Genomic DNA, 25,574 nt, shown 5'->3' on the forward strand with positions numbered 1-25,574 from the left:
ACTTTGGCAGAGCCAATCAAGTGCAGCTAATCATTTATGGTGTATTCCTGCATAACTGGCTTAGTGTAAACCTCCTACTTTGTCTACAGATCTATCCAATGAGCTCTTCAGCCAGATAGTTTAAATAAGAAGGTCCTACAGTACTCACTTGAATGAGTGCCCTATGTGCTCATAGGTTCTTGGAAATCTGTCCTCTGCTCCCTGGATATCCCAGTAGCTATAGTCTTTCAGTGCTGCGTGGGTTAATACAATCAGCTCCACCGGTCACAAGCACTCATCCATAGTACAGCTTCTATGAATGGGGCAGGCATAGTCTGCACTATCACCTCCCAGAATGAAAAGCACTCTATGAATGGAGGAACGACAGGACCCTCTCCTTCATTCTTAGAGCACTTAATTGCAGGAACTGATAGAGCTTCTATGAATGGAGCATGGGGGGCAGAAATGGCAGGTATAGTCTGTACTTTTGACAAGCTTCCTGTGAGCTGGAGCAGCTTGTATTACAACCCGCAGCACCTGAAGATCAGAGCTGGGGAGTATCCATTGGGCCAAGAACAGAAGAATTTCAAAGGAAAAGAGCAGCCACCAGCATACTCATCATTTATGTAGGTACTGTCAGTGGTACCAATTTAAAAAATAATTAAACAACTAAACTTCAGCATTAAAATACTACATAAAACTATAAAAAAAAAAAAAACAAGCCAGCATGCAGTAATCCTATTTAAAAAAAAAAATATTATAACATAAGCACTAAAATGACTAAAAAATATGATCTCACTGGCAATACTTTGCCTAGAAGAGGCTAGATGTGCAATTAAAAGCAGAGTTCCACCCAGAAGTGGAACTTCCACTTTAAGTGCTCCTGACCCCCTGACATGCCACATTTGGCATGTCATTTTTTTTTGGAGGGGGGGGGGGGCAGGTACCTGGATTTGACAGGTACCTGGATTCTCTCCCCCTTCCTCCTTGCAATCTTCTGAGAATCACAGGTCCAGAAGATTGCCCGGCCATTCACGACGCACAGCGTGACTCGGGTATGCGCAGTGCGCACCCAGCTGTGCGGGCACCGGGGGAGAGCCGAGGGAGAGCACCGAGGCTTCGGGCGGCCACAACGCTGGATCGTAGGACAGGTCAGTGTGTTTATTTAAAGTCAGTAGCTGCTGACTTTTAATAAACACAAAAACTGCTGGAACTCCATTTTAAGGTCAACTCAATGAAAGCTCCACTAACAATGACTTTCCCTATAAGTTCTAATCCACAGGGGGCACTTAAACCTGTAGTCTGTGAATGAACAGGGTCTATGTTTGCACAATTGTCAAATTAGAATGAGCGAGCTGAGTTCCCATAGACATGAACGAGCTGTCTGCACCTGGCAGCTCTAACAGCATAAAGACATGACCCATTCATGGACTATGGGTGTAAGCGCCTGTGTCAATGAGGCATAAAGCACTATGTACCATGTACAGGCCGGCTGTACCTCCAGCAACAGGAACAGCATTGCTTGATGTTCTTACCTGAGAAAGGACGTTTTATTAAGGATGAGCACTGATTTTATCCTTTACATGGGAGCTGGCAATGGTCTAACCCAGGGGTAGGCAACCTTGGCCCCCCAGCTGTGCTGAAACTACAAATCCCATCATGCCTCTGCCTTGGGGAGGCATGCCTGTGGCTGTCAAAGTCTTGCAGTGCCTTATGGGACTTGCAGTTCTACAAGAGCTGGAGAGCCAAGGTTGCCTACCCCTGGTCTAACCTGTCAGCCCTTTGATTAAAGCATATTACACTTAAGAGGCGCTTTTCTGTCTTTTTGTACATAGAAAATTACTATAGGTTGGGCAGGAAGAGCTTAAAGCGGAGTTCCACCCTAAAATTATACTTACCTCCATCTTCTTGCTCCGGGTCACCTGAAAAACAAATGGATAATCGCAATTTCTTTTTCTTTTTTTACTTACCCGGTTTAGAAGAAAATATACTCACCTTACTTCCTCTTCCTCCCCTCGGCGGCCACGGCGATTCGTCACTTCCTGGCTTGCAATGATTCCTGGGAGCTGAACGTCATCGCTCCCAGGAATCAATGCGCCTGCACTGGTCCCGACGTCAGTTCCGGTGCAGGCGCCGTCATACCTTGCTAAACAGCTTCTGGGCATGCCCAGAAGCTGTGCAGGGATGACGCTGTGGCACCAGAAGTGACGGCGGGGCCGGCGCAGTGCATCGTGGGACCGAAGAAGACAGAAGAGGACACAGAAGAGGATTGCGCTGGCTTCAAGCTGCCCACACCTGAGATGGCAGCGCTGGACAATACATTTTCAAGGTAAGTATTTCTTCTAAAAGGTAAGTTCAACCCGGGACAGATCAGAGGCTAGCCATTGTGGAATGTACTAGCCCTGACTGTCCCGGGGGTATTTTTATTAAAAAAACTTTCCCAGGGTGGAACTCCGATAGGTGAATAAATAATGATTGGACTATTTTAGATGAAACACAGCATGGAATAAATCTAACAAGCATACTGGTAGTTTACTGGTGACACATACTTCTTCTTGGAAAGCAACAGCAGTCACAGGACCCAACTGCTTGATTAGATCTTCAATGACATCCTCTGGGTGACCTCTTTTCAATAGCAGATTGCTGTATGAATAAACAGAAAATATATAAGTGGAGAATTCATGTAGAATAAGAAAGAGTTGGAAGTGGATTATAGGCTGGCCACAAAACATTTAGAATCCAGCTGTCACTTTTCTGTATTTTAAAGATGAATTCCAGATAGGATATACTTTCACATAGTTACACTGGTTCAGATTGGACCAATAATAACTACATACTGATATATATATCATACCTGGCCAATGCTCCTGGAAGCTGCAAAGTGTTCCCTGATAGGATGAGGCGTACAGCCAAAATGTCATCACCCCACCTCTCCACCTCGTCTGATCAGAGAACGCTTTGCATTCATTGAGAATATGCAAAGCATTCTCTGAATGGCACCCATACCCAGCAGGGAAGCTAGTGGAGATCACTGGAGTAGCAGTGTCGACTTTAGTGATTTCCAGCTTCCAGGCATGGTATATAGATAAATAAATTGGTCCAAGCTGGACCGATGCAACTATGTAAAAATATACCATACATGGAATTGGTTTTTAAGCTGGCCATATACTAACATATACCTCCATCCATTCTATACAATGCCGATGGCCAAATTTCTCTCTTGGCCTATTGTATTTTTACAGCCAGTCCAACTGTTGTCAAAATACCCTAACAGTGTCTGCATCTGATTGTAAAAGCAGCTGCATCCACTGACAAATTTCCTCTTGGCTCCATCAATTTCTCAGTTGAGGGATATCGAGCAGGAGGCAGCCGACAGGGCTGCCCACTGAGTGAATTCCGTTTGGTTCTCCAGGAACCAGTTGAAATTTGTACATTGTATGGCAACTTTTAGACAATGGACACTGATAGCAATTGGCACATTCCCTATTTTTTTCTGTCTGCAGATAAAAAAGTCAATTAATAAGACAGCAAATAAAAAAAGAGTTACCATACCTTCCTCTTTTCTTTAGAGTGTTCCGTAAATCCTGAACACACTCTAACAGGAATTTCAACCGATGAGGCCCGGTCTTTGGAAAATTGTAGTGATGTGTCCCCAGGTAGTGTCTTGGGTCAAAGCAATATAAAGGGACAATATGATCAGCATTCCTGTGTGCCCACAATAGGACCTATGGAAAAAAAAAACACGTTACAAAGGGCTTATACCCACTGATCCATCAAAATACATTCAACATTGTACATTATGAAGGTCCTATGAATTCTGATTTGCAATTGCTTTCATTGAGGATCTGTATGTAGGCATGTACATACAGTACATTAATCTCCCAGCTGCATTGTAAAATATATTATAAAGACTATAGAACAAGAAAGAAGTTACATGGCATTCCTGTTCTTCATTTGCAATACGTATATTATAGGCTGGATAGGAAACAATCAGCCTCATGCACTCCTGACACTCAAATTATGCATCAGGGACCTCTACAGGACTGCAACAGCAAATAAGGTTAATTTCTACAGTCTATTTCAAGGGTGCAAAGCCTTTTCTTCATTGCTTCTGTAAGTGTTGGCAGCCATTCCACTTCAGTTTTTTTTTTTTTTTTTTTTTTTTAAATTTTAGAATCAAGGGTTATAACCCCTTTCAGAATGTTTTGCCATCTGTGTTCTATTTCAAAGATTTCTCTTCACTTCCTGTCCCATGACCAAACAGGAAGTGAGTTCCCATTGGAAGATTTCCCCTCTATTACTTTTCTGGGGACAACCCAACATCTGGGATTTTCTTTTACATTCACTTTTAATGATAATGGTAAACAGGACAAATAAAGAGAGTGAATCTCCTTAACGGGGGCACAGATAGCTATAAAAAGGTGTTCTAATACAGCTTCACTCTATCCAAAACTAAAAAAAGTTTGCCCTTAGTTATACTTTAATTAAAAGGAGAACTAAAAGGCAAAACTCTTCATCCTGGATAGAGAAAGGAAGAATTAGAATAGCTCTATGGAACAAGAGGGCATTTTTTTTGCCCTCTTGTCCCATTGGGGTGATTTTTCATTACTTCCTCTCCTATAGCCAAAACAGGAAGTGAGAGGAAATCCCAAGTGTCACCATTGTAAGATTTCTCCTCTATTACTGTTCTTTTAGAACCCAAAAATTGGGATTATCTTTTACTTTCCAGTAAACAGGATAAATAAAGAGGATGATTCTCCCTAACGGAGGCACAGACAGCAATAAGAAACTGACAGCTGTTCTAATCCCTCTCCACTATCCAAAAATAGAAAAGGTTTTGCCTTTAGTTATACTTTAAGGGCTCATTCACATCAGCAGCCAAGCTGCATGCACGCCCGCTGGTGTTTGTTAAAAGTTTAATATGTCACAAGAGACATTTTGTTTTATACACCACAGAAGCACGTTGCGGGGGTGGTATGAATTGCAGCATGCCACACTGGAAAAAAGTACTGAATGCAGTTCCTATTTCAGTGCATACAACCATAACCTATGGTGTGAGCTGACTTCATTGCAAACGAGGAAAATTGCCAAGTCTTTGCACTGGAAATACGCTGAGCAGGGTTGCCCAATGCAAATGGTGTGAATGGGCTCCACATTTTTTGGGCCAGCAGTGGACATTTCACCCCTGTTCGGACTTTAGCATGTACAAAAAGTACTCTAGAACAATTATAATTGCAGAGGTATAAATTCCTTCATTCTCCAGGAACTGGCTGCATACTCTTGCCCCATGAGGCCGGGCATTGTCGTACACCAGGAGGAACCCAGGAGCCACTGCACCAGTATAGGGTCTGACAATGGGTCCAAGGATTTCATCCCAATACCTAATGGCAGTCAGGATGCCATTGTCTAGCCTGTAGAGGTCTGTGCGTCCCTTCATGGATATGTCCCCCCAGACCATCACTGACCCACCACCAAACTGGTCATGATGAACGATGTTACAGGCAGTATAACGTTCTCCACGGCTTCTGCAGACCCTTTCATGTCTGTCACATGTGCTCAGGGTGAACCTGCTCTCATCTGTGAAAAGCACAGGGCACCAGTGGCGGACCTGCCAATTTTGGGGTTCAATGGCAAATACGAGTCGAGCTCCATGGTGCTGGGCAATGAGCACAGGGCCCGCTAGAGAACGTTGGGCCCCCAGACCACCCTCATGAAGTTTTTTTCTGATTATCTGATCAGAGACATTCACACCAGTGCCCTGCTGGAGGTCATTTTGTAGGGCTCTGGCAGTGCTTATCCTGTTCCTCCTTGCACAAAAGGAGCAGATACCGGTCCTGCTGATGGGTTAAGGACTTTCTATGGCCCTGTCCAGCTCTCAGAGTAATGCCTATCTCTGGAATAACCTCCATTATAAGCATAGGAGACATTCCCTGCTCTGCAGTTGCACAAGAGGCATGTACACTCACTGGTAGGGTTGAGCGGACACCTAGATGTCTGTGTTCGACGGGTTCGGCCGAACTTTAAAAAAAAGTCCGGGTCCGTGTCCCGGACTTTTATCGAACTTTTCCCGGACACCGAACCCCATTGAAGTCAATGGGGACCCGAACTTTAAGGCACTAAAATGGCTCTAAAACACCAATGGAAAGGGCTAGAGTGCTGCAAATGGCAGCAAAACGTAGTTAAGAGCATGGCAAGTGCTCTGCAAACAAATGTGGATAGGGAAATAACTTAAAACAACAAAAAAAAACAGAAAAATAAAACAATGTTCTTCATCTCTGAAGGACGAGGCCCATATGGAGTAGGAGGGAGGTTGAGGTGGTGGTGGATGTGGCGGTGTCATAGGCGTGCGCACAGGGTGTGCCGGGTGTACCTGGGCACACCCTAATCACCTAGGGCACATAGCATTATCGCTCCGTTTGCCAGTGAGGAGATGGGAAAGATCTCCCTCGGACCTGCTCTGCTCTATTTCTCTTTGCCAGCAGGGAGAGTAATGTATCGGGGCCATGTACATGTAGGCAAACACATGCATGTGTATTTCAACTTTGGGGTGCACACCCTTATGCAATAGGCTGCGCACACCTATGGGCGGTGTAGGTGGAAGCGGCGGTGGAGGAGGACCAGGGCCGGATTAAGAGCATCATGGTCTTGGTGCTGAGGATTTTGAAGGGCCTTAAGGGCCGTGCCTTGGCATGCACCCAGAGGAGGAAGGGTGCAGCCATGCATGCCTAATTCAACATGGGATGCTGTCTCTGAAGCCCATAAACACATCCATGCATCGGCAACTGTCCCTCCTTCTCAGGCCTTCGCGCTGTGTGGGGAGGTTCTGAGGGTGCTGCCTGGGGAAGCAAGCATAGAAGCCAGACTTCTGTGTTTACAAGTGACAGAAGAGCGGTCACAGTGAATATGGCCAACCCGGGGCCTATATAAAAGGTAGGGGCCTGGAGCTGCAGCTCCAATAGCCCCTACGTTAATCTGGCCCTGAGGAGGAGGAGGACGAGGTAGCCAACACTGCTTCTTTTCACAAATTTTAAATGAGGGTACACCCCAAAAGATTGAGAAAGAGCAAAAATGGAACAATGGGTGGGTAAGGTCGGTATCCATTGCTATTCTGCACAAGGTACGGAAAAGTCCCGTGGGATCCATGCCTGGTTCATTTTAATGAACGTGAGCTTGTCCACATTGTCTCTGGACAGGCGGCTGCGCTTGTCTGTTATAACGCCCCCAGCCGTGCTAAATACCCGTTCAGATAATACACTGGCTGCAGGGCACGCCAGCACCTCCAAGGCGTAAAGGGCAAGCTCAGGCCATGTGCCCAATTTGGAGACCCAGAAGTTGAAGGGGGCAGACCCCTCATTCACTACATGTAGGCGTGTGCACACATACTGCTCCACCATGTTGGTAAAATGCTGCCTCCTGCTAAGACGTTCCATCTGAGCTGCTGGTGCTGCTGTTTGTTGTGGCGTGCTGACAAAGCTTTTCCACATTTCGGCCATGCTAACCCTGCCTTCTGAGGTGCTGGCGGTGCCCTGGTTGCGTTGGCGACCTCCTCCTCCTCCTCCTCTGCCTTGTGCTTCCACTGTGGCCCCGCTGTCAGATGGGAATGCCAGCAGCATCGCATCTACCAGCGTGCGCTTGTACTCGCGCATCTTGCGATCGCGCTCCAGTGAGTGAATTAAGGACGGTACGTTGTCCTTGTAACGGGGATCCAGCAGCGTGGCCACCCAGTAATCAGCACAAGTTAGAATGTGGGCAACTCGGCGGTCGTTGTGGAGACACTGCAGCATGTAATCGCTCATGTGTGCCAGGCTGCCCAGAGGCGACGAAAGGCTGTCCTCTGTGGGAGGTGTATCGTCCGTGTCCTCTGTATCCCCCCAGCCACGCACCAGTGATGGCCATGAGCTGGCCTGGGTGCCACCCTGCTGTGAACATGGTTCCATCTCCTCCTCCAGCTCCTCCTCCTCCTCAACCTCCAGAACTGTGCCCCTGCTGGACAATTGTGTCCCTGGCATTTGTGTGTGCAGGAACCCACCCTCGGAGCCCCTTGCGAATGACTGCCCTGAAAGCCTTTGAAATGTTACCTCTTCATCCTCCTCCTCCTCCTCCTCATCCTGTGCCACATCCTCTTCCATCATCGCCCGAATTGTTTTTTCAAGGAGGCATAGAAGTGGGATAGTTAAGCTGAGAACGGCGTCATTGCCACTGGCCATGTTGGTGGAGTACTCAAAACAGCGTAACAAGGCACACAGGTCTCGCATGGAGGCCCAGTTATTGGTGGTGAAGTGGTGCTGTTCCGCAGAGCGACTCACGCGTGGGTGCTGCAGCTGAAACTCCACTATGGCCTGCTGCTGCTCGCACAGTCTTTGCAGCATGTGCAAGGTGGAGTTCCACCTTGTGGGCACGTCACATATGAGGCGGTGAGCGGGAAGGCCGAAGTTACGCTGCAGCGCTGCCAGGCGAGCAGCAGCAGGGTGAGAACGCCGAAAGTGCGCACAGACGGCCCGCACTTTCTGCAGCAGCTCTGACATATCGGGGTAGTTTTTAAGGAACCTCTGCACCACCAAATTCAGCACATGCGCCAGGCAAGGGATGTGCGTCAAACCGGCTAGGCCCAGAGCTGCTATGAGATTTCGCCCGTTATCGCACACCACCAGGCCGGGCTTGAGGCTCGCTGGCAGCAACCACTCATTTGTCTGCTGTTCCATGCTCCTCCACAACTCCTGCGCGGTTTGTGGTTTGTCCCCCAAACAGGCAAGTTGTAAAACTGCCTGCTGTCGTTTAGCCCTGGCCGTGCTGAAGTTGGTGGTGAAGGTATTACGCTGTCCGGATGAGGAGGCGGTAGAGGATGAGGTAGCGGAGTAGGATGAGTTAGGAACAGGAGGCAAACTGAAGCGCCCTGCAATCCTCGGTGGTGGAAGGACATGCGCCAAATTGCTATCCGCCTCAGGCCCATCCGCCACTGCATTTACCCAGTGTGCCGTTAGGGAGATATAACGCCCCTGACCGTGCTTACTGGTCCACGTATCGGTAGTTAGGTGGACCTTGGCACAGATGGCGTTGCGCAGTGCACACCTGATTTTTTCCCCCACTTGGTTGTGCAGGGAAGGGATGGCTTGCCTGGAAAAGTAGTGGCGGCTGGGCACGACGTACTGTGGGACAGCCACCGACATAAGCTTTTTAAAACTGGGCGTCTCCACCAGACGGAATGACAGCATTTCAAAGGCCAATAATTGTGAAATGCTGGCATTCAGGGCCAGGGATCGCGGGTGGGTAGGGGGGTACTTCCTCTTCCTCTCAAGTGTTTGGGAGATGGAAAGCTGAACACTTCCACGGGACATTGTGGAGATGGTTGGTGACCCAGGTGGTGGTGTTGCTGACAGATCGTCTGTTTGCGGGGTGGCAGGTGCCGGTATGACTACAGAGGTGGCTGGAGCGGCCGAGACTGCAGCAGAAGAGGAAGCAGGATGAGCCAGAGATGTTTCTTGGTTTTGAAGGTGTGTACTCCACTGCAGCTCGTGCTTTGCACTTAGATGCCTGATCATGCGGGTTGTGCTCAGGTTAAGAAGGTTTATGCCTTGCTTCAGGCTCTGATTGCACAGGGTGCAAACCACTCGTGTCCTGTCATCAGCACATTTTCTAAAGAACTTCCACGCTAGAGAACTCTTTTGAGCTGACTTTGGTGCGCTCGTTCCCTTGCTGCGTTGGGCAGTAGCAGGCGTAGTGTCTAGGGCACGGCCGCTCCGCTTCTGCACCCTGCTCCCTCTTCTGCTGTGCTGGTGGCTCTGTGCGACCACCGCCTCTTCCTCCAAAATACTCAGGTCACCTGCATGACCTTCATTCCATGTGGGGTCGAGGACCTCATCGTCCTCCACATCATCTTCCACCCAGTCTTCACCCCTGCCCTCCCTGTCGGTCTCCACAATGCTGAACGCCGCAGCAGTTGGCACCTGCGTTTCGTCATCATCGGAGACGTGCTGTGATGGTCCTTCCATGTACTCATCTTGAGAAATAAGTGGTTGGGCATCGCTGCACTCAATCTCTTCCACTTCTGGGGCAGGGCTAGGTGGATGGCCCTGGGAAACCCTGCTGACAGAGTCCTCAAAAAGAATAAGAGACTGCTGTATGGCTTGGGGCTCAGACTGCTTGCCTGATTTGCAAGGGGGTGAGGTGAAAGACGGTTGGACATTGGCTGCAGGTGCCAACTCTGACCTTTCTGCAGTAGACTGGGTGGGAGACAATGTGAAGGAACTGGAGGCACTGTCAGCAGCAAACCAATCTACTATCGCCTCTCTGTGTTCTGGCCTCATCACTTCTAGAGGCGTATGATGCCCTACCAAATACTGCTGCAGGTTCTGTCGCCTACTCACACTTGAGGAAGGTGTTTCACTTGTGCGTGTAGCTGGCACAGATCGACCACGTCCTCTCCTTGCAACAGGAGCTCTAGCAGCAGCACCACGACCCCGGCCACGGCCCCTATTTGACGCTCTCCTCATATTTCTGAAATTTAAGATCTTGCCCTAGAAAGGTCTTTATTGAATAGCAGAACAAAAGAACAACAGTATCGCACGGGTGTATCTCACAGTCAAATATGCAAACCATGCCGCAATTTAATGTTTTTTACACCAAAAGGGTGTGTATTGAATAGCGGAATAGGATAAAAAACTGTATCTCACACGTACAAACACAGACTAGGCCCGATTACATTTTTTCCTACCCTAAAGGGAGGATGAGGAAGAGGAGTATGGAACAGGCAGCACCCTCAAATCTTCAGAAGTATGAGATGAACCTCAAAAACTTGGAAAGGTGGATCTCACACGTACCGACACAGACTATTCCGCAATTTAATTGATCCCCAAAGGTTTTTTATTGAATAGCGGAATGGGAAATATGATCAAAAAAAGTGTATGTATCTCACACGTACAGAAGCACACTAGGCCCCAATTACTATTGTTTGTACACCTAAAAGGATGGATGAGGAGGAGGAGGAGGAGTATGGAACAGGCAGCACCCTCAAATCTTCAGAAGTATGAGATGAACCTCAAAAACTTGGAAAGGTGGATCTCACACGTACCGACACAGACTATTCCGCAATTTAATTGATCCCCAAAGGTTTTTATTGAATAGCGGAATAGGAAATATGATCAAAAAAAGTGTATGTATCTCACACGTACAGAAGCACACTAGGCCCCAATTACTATTGTTTGTACACCTAAAAGGATGGAGGAGGAGGAGGAGTATGGAACAGGCAGCACCCTCAAAGCTTCAGAAGTATGAGATGAACCCCAAAAACTTGGAAAGGTGGATCTCACACGTACCGACACAGACTATTCCGCAATTTAATTGATCCCCAAAGGTTTTTATTGAATAGCGGAATAGGAAATATGATCAAAAAAAAGTGTATGTATCTCACACGTACAGAAGCACACTAGGCCCCAATTACTATTGTTTGTACCCCTAAAAGGGTGGATGAGGAGGAGGAGGATGAAACAGGCAGTACCCTCAAATCTTCAGAAGTATGAGATTGTGTTCACTGTACCCCACAAAGATTGTGTTCACTGCACCCCAAAAGGATTGTCTTCACTGCACCCCACAAAGATTGTGTTCACTGTAATCCACAAAGATTGTGTTCACTGTACCCCCCAAAGATTTTGTTCACTGCACCCCACAAGGATTGTGTTCACTGTACCCCACAAAGATTGTGTTCACTGCACCCCACAAAGATTGTGTTCACTGCACCCCACAAAGATTGTGTTCACTGCACCCCACAAAGATTGTGCTCACTGCACCCCACAAAGATTGTGCTCACTGTACCCCACAAAGATTGTGCTCACTGCACCCCACAAGGATTGTCTTCACTGCACCCCACAAGGATTGTCTTCACTGCACCCCACAAAGATTGTGTTCACTGTACCCCACAAAGATTGTGTTCACTGCACCCCAAAAGGATTGTCTTCACTGCACCCCACAAAGATTGTGTTCACTGTACCCCACAAAGATTGTGTTCACTGTACCCCACAAAGATTGTGTTCACTGTACCCCCCAAAGATTTTGTTCACTGCACCCCACAAGGATTGTCTTCACTGCACCCCACAAGGATTGTCTTCACTGTACCCCACAAAGATTGTCTTCACTGCACCCCACAAAGATTGTGTTCACTGTACCCCACAAAGATTGTGTTCACTGTACCCCACAAAGATTGTGTTCACTGCACCCCACAAGGATTGTCTTCACTGCACCCCACAAGGATTGTCTTCACTGCACCCCACAAAGATTGTGTTCACTGTACCCCACAAAGATTTTGTTCACTGTACCCCACAAAGATTTTGTTCACTGCACCCCAAAAGGATTGTCTTCACTGCACCCCAAAAGGATTGTCTTCACTGCACCCCAAAAGGATTGTCTTCACTGCACCCCACAAAGATTGTGTTCACTATACCCCACAAGGATTGTCTTCACTGCACCCCACAAGGATTGTCTTCACTGCACCCCACAAGGATTGTCTTCACTGCACCCCACAAGGATTGTCTTCACTGCACCCCACAAAGATTGTGTTCACTGTACCCCAAAAAGATTGTGTTCACTGCACCCCAAAAAGATTGTGTTCACTGCAGCCCACACACAGAAAAATGGATGTGGATCACTGACACCTGCCTATCTCCTATCCCACACCACACAGCAATATCGATTGTTGTTTGTAGAACACACTGACCCTATAATTCAGCAGACTCTATCCCTAAAATGCCTACAACTCGCCCTGCCTAAACACTCCGACCTGACCCTAAATTCTATCCGGACACCAATTCGTTTTCCCTGCCTGTCTTTCCCTAATCAGCAGCCAGCACGTATGTGTGCTCTGTCCCTGAGCTAAGCAGCAGAATGACGCCGCTGCGGCTGCCTGGAACTTATAAAGACTTGGTCACATGCTTCAGACGGCCAATCACAGCTACTCATACATTTGCAGGCATGGCTGGAATAGCTTAAGGCACACCAGTTAAACGATTGTTGATTGGCTGTTGAAAGCCCGCCATGAAAAGAGCGCCAAAACATGCAAAACCCGGAAATAAAACGACCGAACACGGATTTTTTACCCGAACATACAGTAAAGTGTCCGTGTTCGGGTAACAAAAATCCAATTATTCGGTACGAACACGAATAATACAGTCCGTGTTCGCTCAACACTACTCACTGGCCATGTTATTCGCTATACCTAATCAATTGCTTGGTAACAAATTGATAATCAGCCAATCACATGGCAGAAACGTCATGCACAGGTACCTAGACAACTTTCTGAAGTTCAAACCGAGCATTAAAATAGGGAAGAAAGGACTTTGATCATGGCATGGTTGTTAGTGCCAGGCGGGCTGGTCTGATTATTTCAAAAAGTGCCGCTCTACTGAGATTTTCATGCACAACCATCTCTAGGGTTTACAGAGAATGGTGGGAAAAAGAGAAAATATCCAGTGAGGCAGCTGTGTAGAGGAAAATGCCTTGTTGATGTCAGAGGAACATGGGCAGAATGGTTCGAGATGACAGAAAGGCAACAGTAACGCAAAATAACCACATGTTACAACCAAGGTATGCAGAATCTGATCTCTGAATGCACAACACATCGATCCTTGAACCAGATGGGCTACAGCACCATAAGACCACACCGGGTGCCACTCCTGTCAGCTAGAAACAGGAAACTGAGGCTACAATCGCACAGGCTCACCAAAATTGGACAATAGAAGATTGGAAAAACATTGCCTGGTCTGACGAGTCTCGATTTCAGCTGCAACATTCAGATGGTAGGGTCAGAATTTGGCATAAACAACATGAAAGCATTGATCTATCCTGACTTGTGTCAATGGCCCAGGCTGGTGGTGATGTAATGGTGTGGGGGATATTTTCTTGGCACACTTTGGGCCCCTTAGTATCAACTGAGCATCAAACACCACAGCCCACCTGAGTATTGTTGCTAACCATGTCCCTCCCTCTATGACTACAGTGTACCATCTTCTGGTGGCTCCTTCCAGCAGGATAATGCAACGTGTCACAAAGCTCAAATCATCTCACCACTGGTTTCATGAACATGACAATGAGGTCACTGTATTCCAATGACCTCCACAGTCACCAGATCTCAATCCAATAGAGCCACCTTTGGGATGTGGTGGAATGGGAGATTTGCATCATGGATGTGCAGCCGACAAATCTGCAGCAACTACATGATGCTATCATGTCACTATGGAGCAAAATCTCTGAGGAATGTTTCCAACACCTTGTTAAATCCATGCCACAAAGAATTAAGGCAGTTCTGAAGGCAAAAAGGGAAGGGTCCAACCTGGTACTAGCAAGGTGTACTGAATAAAGTGGTCGGTGAGTGTATATGATATGACTGCACAGCAGTGAATGTCTCTGCTCCCTCTGATTGGCTCTGTGTAGGGACAGTTTCCTGGTGGGATTGCTCAGGTGGGCTCAGACTGGGATCCCAACATGCCTGAGCTCATCAATAGTTGGACCATATGATTGTAAATTGATCAAATCTGTTTCCGACATGCAATCTCATAATCTGATCAAACAAAAAAAAAAAAAAAAAAAAGAAAAAAAAATGCCCAAAGCATCTGATAGTCCATGCCCAATAATTCAGTTTGATGAAATCTGATTGGAAGGAAATGAAGGCAGTTTGCAGATCATTATGATAGAGCAGCACATGGATGAGATAACACAGTGCAGGATCAGATGTTATGAAAGTATACAAGTGTCACATCCGACCCCGCCCCTTACCACTCCATCCTCCAATAGGAAGACTGCCTGCTCACATTGTATAACCAGCCCTATGGAGAGCACATTGTATAACAAAGACTCCATAGAAGTACATTGTGTACAGACAGTCCTATAGAGGGACCAATCCTATACAAGTACATTGTATACAGACAGTCCTATAGAGGGACATTGTATACAGACAGTCCTATAAAGGGACATTATATGCAGTGAGACAGTCCTATAGAAGAAGGCTGTACAGAGAGCCCCGCCTACATATAGATCGGCTCTGTACCCCGCACACCTCATTGTCATGGAAGCGGAGATCATTCCTCAGCAGACAGACGATCACTCTGGCCGGACGACTCATCTCCCGATCTCTCCCCTCCGTCCGTCTACAAGGAGTAATGCCCAATCACTGCTCGGACACGCCCCATTCTGTGACCTCTGCGACCCCGCCCTCCATGTGCTCAGCTGCAGTTCACACTACAACCACCGGAGGGCCTAAGAACTTAGAATTGTACATGTGGATTCTATTCCCAGTTACCCAGTATGAGTGCTGCTCAGTCACTGGACTGACATCCCATAAAGGAGTTCAAGTTTCTCCAGTGAAAGATGCTCTCAGGGCTCATTAGCAGGCATAGCTCCCAACTGTCCCTGATTTGGAACAATGTCCCTCTGTCCTCCTCATTTTGGTCTGATCTATATACACTATATTTACACGTATATAAAGGAACAGTTTGAAAACACTTCAGATTTTACCCCCTTCCTGACCAGGCCCTATTTTGCGATTCGGCACTGTGTGACTGTAACGGACAATTGCTCGGTGTTGCGACGCTGTACCCAAATTAAATTGACGTCCTTATTTTCCCACAAACAGAGCTTTCTTTTGGTTGTATTTGATCACATGTGCGATTTTTACTTTTTGCGCTATAAACAAAAAAAAGCGACAATTTTGAAAAAAATAACAATATTTTTCACATTTTTTTATATGAAATTTCCCCCCCCCCCCCCCCCCCAAAAAAAATGTAAAAATCAAATTTTTTTAACATTTTAGGCCAATTTGTTTTCTGCTACATATGTTTGGTAAAAAAAATCGCAATAAGTGTATTTTGATTGGTTTGCGCAAAAGTTATTGCGTTTACTAACTAAGGGAAAGATTTTTGTCATTTTTATTGTTTTCTTTTTTTAACGAGTAATGGTGGCAATCTGCAATTTTTTTTTTTGCAAGACTGCGACATTGCGGTGGACAGATCGGACCCTTGACTGACATTTTTGACACTTTTGGGGTTACCAGTGACATTACTACAGTAATCAGTGCTATACATATGCACTGTTACTGTAAAAATGACACTGGCAGGGAAGGGGTTAACTTTATTAGTAATCAAGGGGTTAAGTGTGTCCCTAGGGGTGTGCTTCTAACTGTAAAGGGGCGTGGCTTGTGATGTAACCACAGAGACATACAATCCTACATAGCAGGATCGTATGATCTCTGCAGTTAGATCAGGGAGAATGACAGGCGGCTTTGTTTACATTAGCCGCCTGCCTTTCTCCCTCTCCACCGGGAGATCGCGAGTGACCGGTGGACATCGGGTCCGCCGGTCACATGCACGGACATGTCAGGGAACGAGCGGGGGCGGGAGAGTGCCTCCAGCGGCGCGCGCTCGCCCCCTAGAGGCTCTCAGGCGAGCGACGTAGTACTACGTCACTTTGCCTGTACGGGGCTGACCGCCGCAGTAAATATACTGTGGGCGGTCGGCAAGTGGTTAAAGGAGATGTAAAAGCTTGTTTGGCTGAACATCTCCTATGGATCCCAGGAGTGCAGTTTGTTTTGCACTCCTGTGACCCGTTTTCAGCAGAGAGCGGGGCTGAAGTTCATTCTCTGCTGACATCACAGATGTCAGTCTAGGCACCACATCATCACAACCATGGAGTCAGGAGCCATTGAGAGCCTGAGCCGGCTGCTCCTTGCCCCTCCACAGCCCATCATTCCAGTGAGCGAGGAGGTGGCAGAGCGGAGAGCTGCTGAGTGCGCAGGGAGCTGTCGGAACCGAGCGATCAGCAGTGTTCGATCGCTCAGTTCTCAGTGTAGAGGCGCCGGGGGACAGATGCAGGATCGGACCGATGCTGCATCCACCTAGGTAAGTATAAACATGCAAAATAACCTCAAACCCCATACTTCTCTTTTCATGGGGAAAAATATCATGCTGGATCTATACTGATATGGACTGGGTAATGTGTTAGGAATGAAAGGATGCCACATCCTTCGATGGAAATGAAAGTTATCAGCCTACAGAGGGCTGAATTCAAAGACACCCCAAAATCAAAGTGAAAAAATTATGCAGCAGGCTAGTCCATTTTGCTGAAATTTTATTGCAGCAACTCAAAATTGTACTCAGTAGTTTTTATGGCCCCACGTGCTTCAATGCATGCCTGACAACGTCGGGGAATACTCCTATAGAGACGACAGATGTTGTCCTGGGGAATTTCCTCCCAGATCTGAGCTCAGACTCAGAGGTGTTCTATTGGGTCAGGTGAGCGTGGGGGCTATTTAGTGGTATCAATTCCTTCATTCTCCAGGACCTGGCTGCATACTCTTGGTGCAGGAGGCCCGGCATTGTCGTGCAGCAGGAGGAACCCAGGACCCACTGCACCAGCATAGGGTCTGACAATGGGTCCAAGGATTTCATCCCCATACCTAATGGCAGTCAGGGTGCCATTGTCTAGCCTGTAGAGGTCTGTGTGTCCCTCCATGGATTTGCCTCCTCAGACCATCACTGACCCACCACCAAACTCTCATCTATGAAAAGCACAGGGCACAAGGGGCAGACCTGCTAATTCTGGGGTTCAGTGGCAAATACGAGTCGAGCTCCATGGTTCTGGGAAGTGAGCACAGGGCCCGCTAGAGAATGTTGGCCCCTCAGATCACCCTCATGAAGTCTTTTTCTGATTTCTGATCAGAGACATTCACACCAGTGCCCTGCTGGTGGTCATTTTGTAGGGCTCTGGCAGTGCTTATCCTGTTCCTCCTTGCGCAAAGGAGAAGATACCGGTCCTGCTGCTGGATTAAGGACCTTCTACAGCCCTGTCCAGCTCTCCTAGAGTAACTGCCTGTCTATTGGAATCTCCTCCATGCTCTTGAGACTGTGCTGGGAGACAAAGAAAACCTGGACAGTTGCACTGCCTGTGCAACCTCTACAGGGTCCATGTATTGCCTCATGCTACCATTAGTCACACTGACCCTAGCCAAATGCAAAACTAGTGAAAAACAGAAAAGATGAGTAGGGAAATGTCAGTGGCCTGCACCTCTAAAACCATTCCTTTTTTGGAGGTGGTTACCCATCTACTGCACCTGTTGTTAATTTCATTAACACTAGTGATGGGCCGAACACCCCTGGTTTGGTTCGTACAAGAAAACCGCAAACGGGGGAAAAGTTCATTAGAACTTTCAAACTCCATTGAAGTCTATGGTACTAGAACATGAAAAATCAAAAGTCTTCATTTTAACCACTTGCGGACCGCCTTAAGTACATTTAATGCGGTGGTCAGCCCCACCTGGGCAAAGTGACGTAGTACTACGTCGCTCGCCCAGGAGCCTGTAGGGGGCGAGCGCGTGCCGCCGGAGGCGCGCTCCTGTCCCCGCTCGTTTACTGAGGTTCCCGCGCGAGTGACTGGTGGCTCCGATGTCCGCCCGTCACTCGCGATCTCCCGCTGGAGAGGGAGAAAGGCAGGCGGCTGATGTAAACAAAGCCGTCTGTCATTCTCCCTGATGTAACAGCAGAGACTATACGATCCTGCTATGTAGGATCGTATGTCTCTGTGGTTACATAAAAAGCCACGCCCCTTGACAGTTAGAAGCACGCCCCTAGGGACACACTTAACCGCTGGATCTCTAATAAAGTTAACCCCTTCCCTGCCAGTGTCATTTTTACAGTAACAGTGCATATGTATAGCACTGATTACTGTAGTAATGTCACTGGTACCCCCAAAAGTGTCAAAAATGTCAGTCAGGGGTCCAATCTGTCTGCCGCAATGTCCCAGCCCCGCAAAAAAAAAAAATCGCAAATCGCTGCCATTACTCGTTAAAAAAAAAAAACAATAAAAATGACAGAAATCTTTCCCGTAGTTATTAAACACAATAACTTTTGCGCAAACCAATCAAAATACGCTTATTGCAATTTTTTTTAACAAAAATATGTAGCAGAAAACAAATTGGCCTAAAATTTTAAAACATTTTGATTTTTACCTTTTTTTTGAGAATTTCATATAAAAAATGTGAAAAATATTGTTATTTTTTCAAAATTGTCTTTTCTTTTTTGTTTATAGCGCAAAAAATAAAAATCGCACAGGTGATCAAATACCACCAAAAGAAAGCTCTGTTTGTGGGGAAAAAAGCATTTTAATTTCATTTGGGTACAGCATCGCACGACCGCGCAATTGTCCGTTAAAGTCACGCAGTGCCAAATCGCAAAATAGGCCCTGGTCTTTGAGCAGGAAAATCCTTCGAGGCTTAAGTGGTTAAAAGCTTAAATGCAAGTTATTGCCAGAAAAAAGTGTATGGGGGTCCAGGTACTGCCTTGGGGGACATGTACCAATGCAACAAAAAATTTTTAAAACGATCGATTTTAATGATATTTAAAGTGAAACAAGAATAATTAAAAATTCCTTTAAATATCGTCCCCTTAATGTGCATGTAAAGTGGCGCATTTGTGCGATGTTTGTAGCCTGCTGCAGCAATATTGGCATTTCTAAAGGAAAAAATGTAATTTAAACTTGCTCGCGGCTGTAATGTATTGTCAGCTCCTGGAAATACAGATAAAAAAACATTTAAAAAAAACAGCACCGGAAAGACCAACATCATAAAAAAAAGAATACTTCACCTTGCTCCTCATCTGGGATCTCTACCCCTACTGTACCTCATGACTTCTCAAAAACCTGCACTGAGAGAGATGATGGTATAGTAATGAGTGCAACAGATACATGTTGTGGCTCAATAACATGGCCAGCACCAGAAAAAAAGGACAAGCGTGCCCCGCCTGCAGAGGATGCACCATGTCCGTGGCTACCATTTTTCACTGTGGACACAGAGGCTTCTTGCCCTCTTTTAGTTGCCTGTGTCATTGTCAATACAGCCAAAAGAGACCTCTAGTGGCCAAATAGAAACATATCTAAGGACACCCGAGGTCACAATGCCGTATACTGGTGATCTCAAGGTATATACCCAAATTGCTTGTATTTAAATCCTCACTATAATAATAGCTAAAAAAAAAGAGCCAGCCCAAAAGGCAAATATATAGTATCTCACAAAAGTGAGTACACCCCTCACATTTTTGTAAATATTTCATTATACCTTTTCATGTGACAACACTGAAGAAATGACACTTTGCTACAATGTAAAGTAGTGAGTGTACAGCTTGTATAACAGTGTAAATTTGCTGTCCCCTCAAAATAACTCAACACACAGCCATTAATGTCTAAACCGCTTGCAACAAAAGTGAGTACACCCCTGAGTGGAAATGTCCAAATTGGGCCCAAAGTGTCAATATTTTGTGTGGCAACCATTATTTTCCAGCACTGTCTTAACACTCTTGGGCATGGAGTTCACCAGAGCTTCACAGATTGCCACTGGAGTCCTCTTCAACTCCTCCATGATGATATCACGGAGCTGGTGGTTGTTAGAGACCTTGCGCTCCTCTACCTTCTGTTTTAGGATGCCCCACAGATGCTCAATAGGGTTTAGGTCTGGAGACATGCTTGGCCAGTCCGTCACCTTTACTCTCAGCTTCTATAGCAAGGCAGTAGTTGTCTTGGATGTGCACTTGGGATCATTATCATGTTAGAATACTGCCCTGTGATCCAGTCTCCAAAGTGAGGGGATCATGCTCTGCTTCAGTATGTCACAGTACATGTTGGGATTCATGGTTCCCTCAATGAACTGTAGCTCCCCAGTACCGGCAGCACTCATGCAGCCCCAGACCATGACACTCCCACCACCATGCTTGACTGTAGGCAAGACACACTTGTCTTTGCACTCCTCACCTAGTTGCCACCACACACGCTTGACACCATCTGAACCAAATTAGTTTATCTCTGTCTCATCAGACCACAAGTCATGGTTCCAGTAATCCATGTCCTTAGTCTGCTTGTCTTCAGCAAACTGTTTGCGGGTTTTCTTTAGAAGAGGCTTCTTCAGGGACGACAGCTATGCTGACCAATTTGATGCAGTGTGCGGCGTATGGTCTGAGCACTGACAGGCTGACCCCCCCCCCCTCCCCTTTAACCTCTGCAGCAATGCTGGCAGCACTCATACATCTACTTCACAAAAACAACCTCTGCATATGATGCTGGGCATGTGCACTCACCTTCTTTGGTCGACCATGGCAAGGCCTGTTCTGAGTGGAACCTGTCCTGTTAAACCTCTGTATGGTCTTGCCACCGTGCTGCTGCTCAGTTTTAGGGTCTTGGCAATCTTCTTATAGCCTAGGCCATCTTTATGTAGAGCAACAATTCTTTTTTTCGGATCCTCAGAGAGTAATTTTCCATGAGGTGCAATGTTGAACTTCCAGTGACCAGTATGAGAGAGTGAGAGCGTTAACTCCAAATTTACCACATCTGCTCTCCATTCCCACCTGAGACCTTGTAACACTAAAGTGTCACATGACACCGGGGAGGGAAAATGGCTAATTGGGCCCAATTTGGACATTTTAACTTAGGGGTGTACTCACTTTTGTCGCCAGCGGTTTAGACATTAATGACTGTGTGTTGAGTTATTTTGAGGGGACAGCAAATTTACACTGTTATACAAGCTGTACACTCACTACTTTACATTGTAGCAAAGTGTCATTTCTTCAGTGTTGTCACATGAAAAGATATAATAAAACATTTGCAAAAATGTGAGGGGTGTACTCACTTTTGTGAGATACTGTATCTTAAAAACACATAAAATATATCAAATCAATTTATTTTTGTATACACCCACGGCAATCCTTTACATAGTACAATACACACCCCATACCAGCAAAAAAAAACATTATAAGACTCAGAATAGCAATAAAAATATAATAGTCCCTAATAAATAAAATAAAATAAAAATAAAACAATAAAAGTACTGGTCTGTATCAGGTTAAACCTGCACCAGGTATTGAATGCTGAGGTGAGAAAGGGCAATTTTTGGAAGGGGAGATAATCTAAGGTCTAAAGAGGTAATATGTAAAAGTCATAATCCTGACTGTGAAGTCGCCCCCTAGTGATCTTCTATCTATAAGGTAGGCTCAGACGAAGAGTTTATGTAATGGAAGCTTTTTTAAAAATGATTTGTCCTGATGTTTATGTGTGTCTGAAAGACGTGTCTATGGCATAGTAATTACAGAATATTTTGTAGGTAGGACTGAGGCAAACATGTGCAGGGTATACTGTGAGTGGGCTCAGACAAACCACATCCCTTTAACCACTTCCGCACTGCTCACTAGAGCTCTACTGTGGCAAAGTGGCTCGATAACGTCTGGCGACGTAGACGTACGTCGCCAGACATTTTTCCTCTCTCGGCGGCGTGCGCGCGCCGCCGGAGGCTCGCTCCTGCTGTATGCAGTCACAGCGGGAGTCGGGGCAGGGGAGGAGCAGAGGCGATCACCGCTGCGATCTGTCCCTGTGTCACTCAGTCACCTCCCCCCACACATGTCAGTAAGCACCAGGCATACATTAATTCCTCCCTCTACAATAAAATGAACCCCTTCCCTGCCAGTGTCATTTTTACAGTAACAGTTCATATTTATAGCACTGATTACTGTAGTAATGTCACTGGTACCCCCAAAAGTGTCAAAAATATCAGTCAAGGGTCCGATCTGTCCTCCGCAATGTTGCAGTCCCACAAAAAAAATCGCAGATCGCCGCCATTACTCGTTAAAAAAAAACACCAAAAATGACAGAAATCTTTCCCTTAGTTAGTAAACGCAATAACTTTTGCGGAAACCAATCAAAATACGCTTATTGCGATTTTTTTTTACCAAAAATATGTAGCAGAAAACAAATTGGCCTAAAATGATAAAAAATTTTGATTTTTACATTTTTTTTTGGGGGGGGGGGGGATTTCATATATAAAAATGTGAAAAATATTGTTATTTTTTCAAAATTGTCGCTCTTTTTTTGTTTATAGCGCAAAAAGTAAAAATCGCACAGGTGATCAAATACCACCAAAAGAAAGCTCTATTTGTGGGGGAAAAAAGGACGTAAATTTCATTTCGGTACTGCGTTGCATGTCCGCGCAATTGTCAGTTAAAGTTGCACAGTGCCGAATCACAAAAAGTGGCCTGGACGTAAGACAGCAAAATCCTCCGGTGGTAAAGTGGTTAAGCTATAACCAGTAATCAAAGCAATGTACCCATGCCCACGTTTTCGCTGTGCACTCCAAATATTATTCCCATACCATGTTCTTCTTTTTTATATTCTGCCAATCACTACCTCTCTGCTATCCCCTAAATGCTATGCTATGTAAAGGGTTTAAATACCAGCGCTATGGAGTTTCAGTACTTTTTTTGGACTTATTTGGACCAAAAAATGGTGGTGTAAGCTGCCCCCAACCTACCACTGAGGTAGTAGAATGGTAAAAAAGTGCAAGTGATGTTGGGACCGGCGCTACCACATAAATATTATGTCTGTGTAATTCCATAAACCGTATAATTCATATAAAAAGTGCATATAGTGCTTGAACCAAAGTGCTGCGTGCTAAAAAACTTTTAATACATTCGCATGGGCTGTGCTCAGTGTACCATATAAAATCACATGTGTACATATAAAGTGCTGAGTGCTATTGATAGCGTGCTATAACAAAGTTTGGCGCCAGTGGGTGTACCACCGATTGCACCGTTGCTTACCGCACTCTTAGGAAGGTGGCTCAGCACTCCCTGGTCACTAGAACAGAAAATAAGCCTCCATTGCGTAGTATATACTTGTTAGGGTGAAACAACGTAGCATCCACTCACATTTAGGGAGTTCACTATCAGCTTGAGGTGTTCGCCGGGTCGCTTCCGCGTTCCACCGGCTCAAACCACCGTTCCCGGAAGTGACGTACTGACGTACGCAAACCACGCCCTACGCGTTTCGTCGTACGACGTCATCTGGAGCGTGCCATCTATCGCTACTCCCGGTCTTTTTATAGGCTGGGTCGGCGCCATCTTAGTGTACCAATTTGAGGCCGGACACGGCGGCCATCTTGGTGCACCCATACCGCAGCCTGAACAGTATAACTCATCATGTGAACTCCCTATTTGCTGCGTGTGCCGTATACATAAACATACATTTTATTTAAAACTTAGAATACAACTCCACATATTAAAACACTATAATATGTTAAAATACATTATGTTTTGTGCCATATTGTGCGAACCAGTGATGTGTCTGATTTGATCGGAGTGAGCCGATAATCAGTGCTTCCGATAAAACTTGTAAAATATGTGAATAAATAGTTTAAGTGATACAGTGATTAAGTGATAATGTTGACTTCTTTATATTTAATAGTGGGCCCAAGTGTCTGTGCGATAAATAATAGAAATATAAAAAATATTATAAAAAGTGCCCATACATGTAACAATAATATCGGTGAGATAAAAATCGTACAAAAAAGTTTTTAATTACTAAAAATTTAAAATTATAAAAACTTTGTAAGAGGAGGTCCTCTATACAAGTCCATCCATAGATATAAGTCCATATTGCTCCTGACTTTGTGTTTCTGGGTTTGATCCCATATTTTATGGGTAAAAACAAATGCAGTTCCAGACGAAAAAATATATATTAAAATTAAAAGGCTGAAAGATGAGACCCAATAGGATGAAGGATGACATAATAAATTGGTGAAACCGAAGGTGGTGGGATACTTGCAATTGGATATTCCCATGAGGATATTTTTCTTGGAATGAGGAATTTTCAGCGAGAAGTTAGATATATGTATATTAAATATGGCAAAAAAGGCTTCACTTCATATAAAAAACTTCACTTCAATATTCCTCCTAGAACCCTTGAAAAGGTTGGTAGTTATTAGACACTACCTGTCCTAGAATGACAACCGCTCCTCTGTGGATATAGTACAGTATGTGAACGTTGTGACCCTCACCCTAGGACGGGAAATGTGCTAATAGAAGCATTACAATTTGAAAATAAGATTTTGAAAAAGGTGTTACCACACAGCTGCTTGGTACAAACAGGAAGTGGCTGGAGCTGCTTCTTCCTAGTTCCCCTTTATATTCCCAGTGCATTCTGGGATACAGGAAACTCCACTGTCTCTCCCCCAGCACCCAGCTAACATCTTAGAAATGCTTCACTGACACACCGTAAAATGCTATAGGTGCGTTAGAGTGTGGTTACGGTGTGGAAATGAATGGAGGTTCCTCATAAGTGGCCTCCTAAAAACAACATGCTGCCTAAGTTAAACAACACATCGCCGCAGCACCTGTGTGTACTGCACTGTGTGGGTACCATTATGGCAGGCATTGAAAGGTAGTTATGAGGCATAAGGTCCTGTTCACACCTGAGTATATTTCAGCTCCTCTCTGAAGTTTCAAATGCCAAACAAGCAAAATCCTAATCATTTCAATGGCCCCTGTTCACATATGAGCGTTTTGTCACCTCAAGCAAAACGTCTGAAGCTCAAAAAAGTACACGAGCTTCTTTTTTGGCAGATTACAAGCATTGTAAGTAGATGTCAAGTAGATGTCAATGCCTGCCTCCAAACACCTGCAAAAAAACGCCCTAAAAAAGGCCTGAAAAACGATACGCTCAGGTGTGAGTGGAGCCTAAATGAGGCCTAAACACATGTGAATAATCCCTATTTGTACTGTTTACTATTATTACCAAGTAAAAGAAAATCC

At 45.7% G+C, this 25,574-nt stretch overlaps 1 protein-coding gene across 1 annotated transcript in view; it reads right to left on the reverse strand.

Moving 5' to 3' along the window:
* Positions 1–25,574, reverse strand: part of LOC309555883 (cryptochrome DASH) — a 327,950-nt gene that overhangs the window by 52,710 nt on the left and 249,666 nt on the right. The window contains exons 2-4 of the mRNA XM_082258055.1: positions 15,020–15,093; positions 3,532–3,704; positions 2,529–2,622 (exon numbers count right to left, since the gene is read on the reverse strand). Coding sequence (XP_082114181.1) covers positions 2,529–2,622; positions 3,532–3,704; positions 15,020–15,085 — 333 coding nt within the window. The 5' untranslated portion in view covers positions 15,086–15,093. The remainder of the gene's footprint in view (positions 1–2,528; positions 2,623–3,531; positions 3,705–15,019; positions 15,094–25,574) is intronic.

The sequence above is a fragment of the Pelophylax lessonae genome (genome assembly GCF_965119305.1).
Source record: "Pelophylax lessonae genome assembly, chromosome: 5".
NCBI lineage: Eukaryota > Metazoa > Chordata > Amphibia > Anura > Ranidae > Pelophylax > Pelophylax lessonae.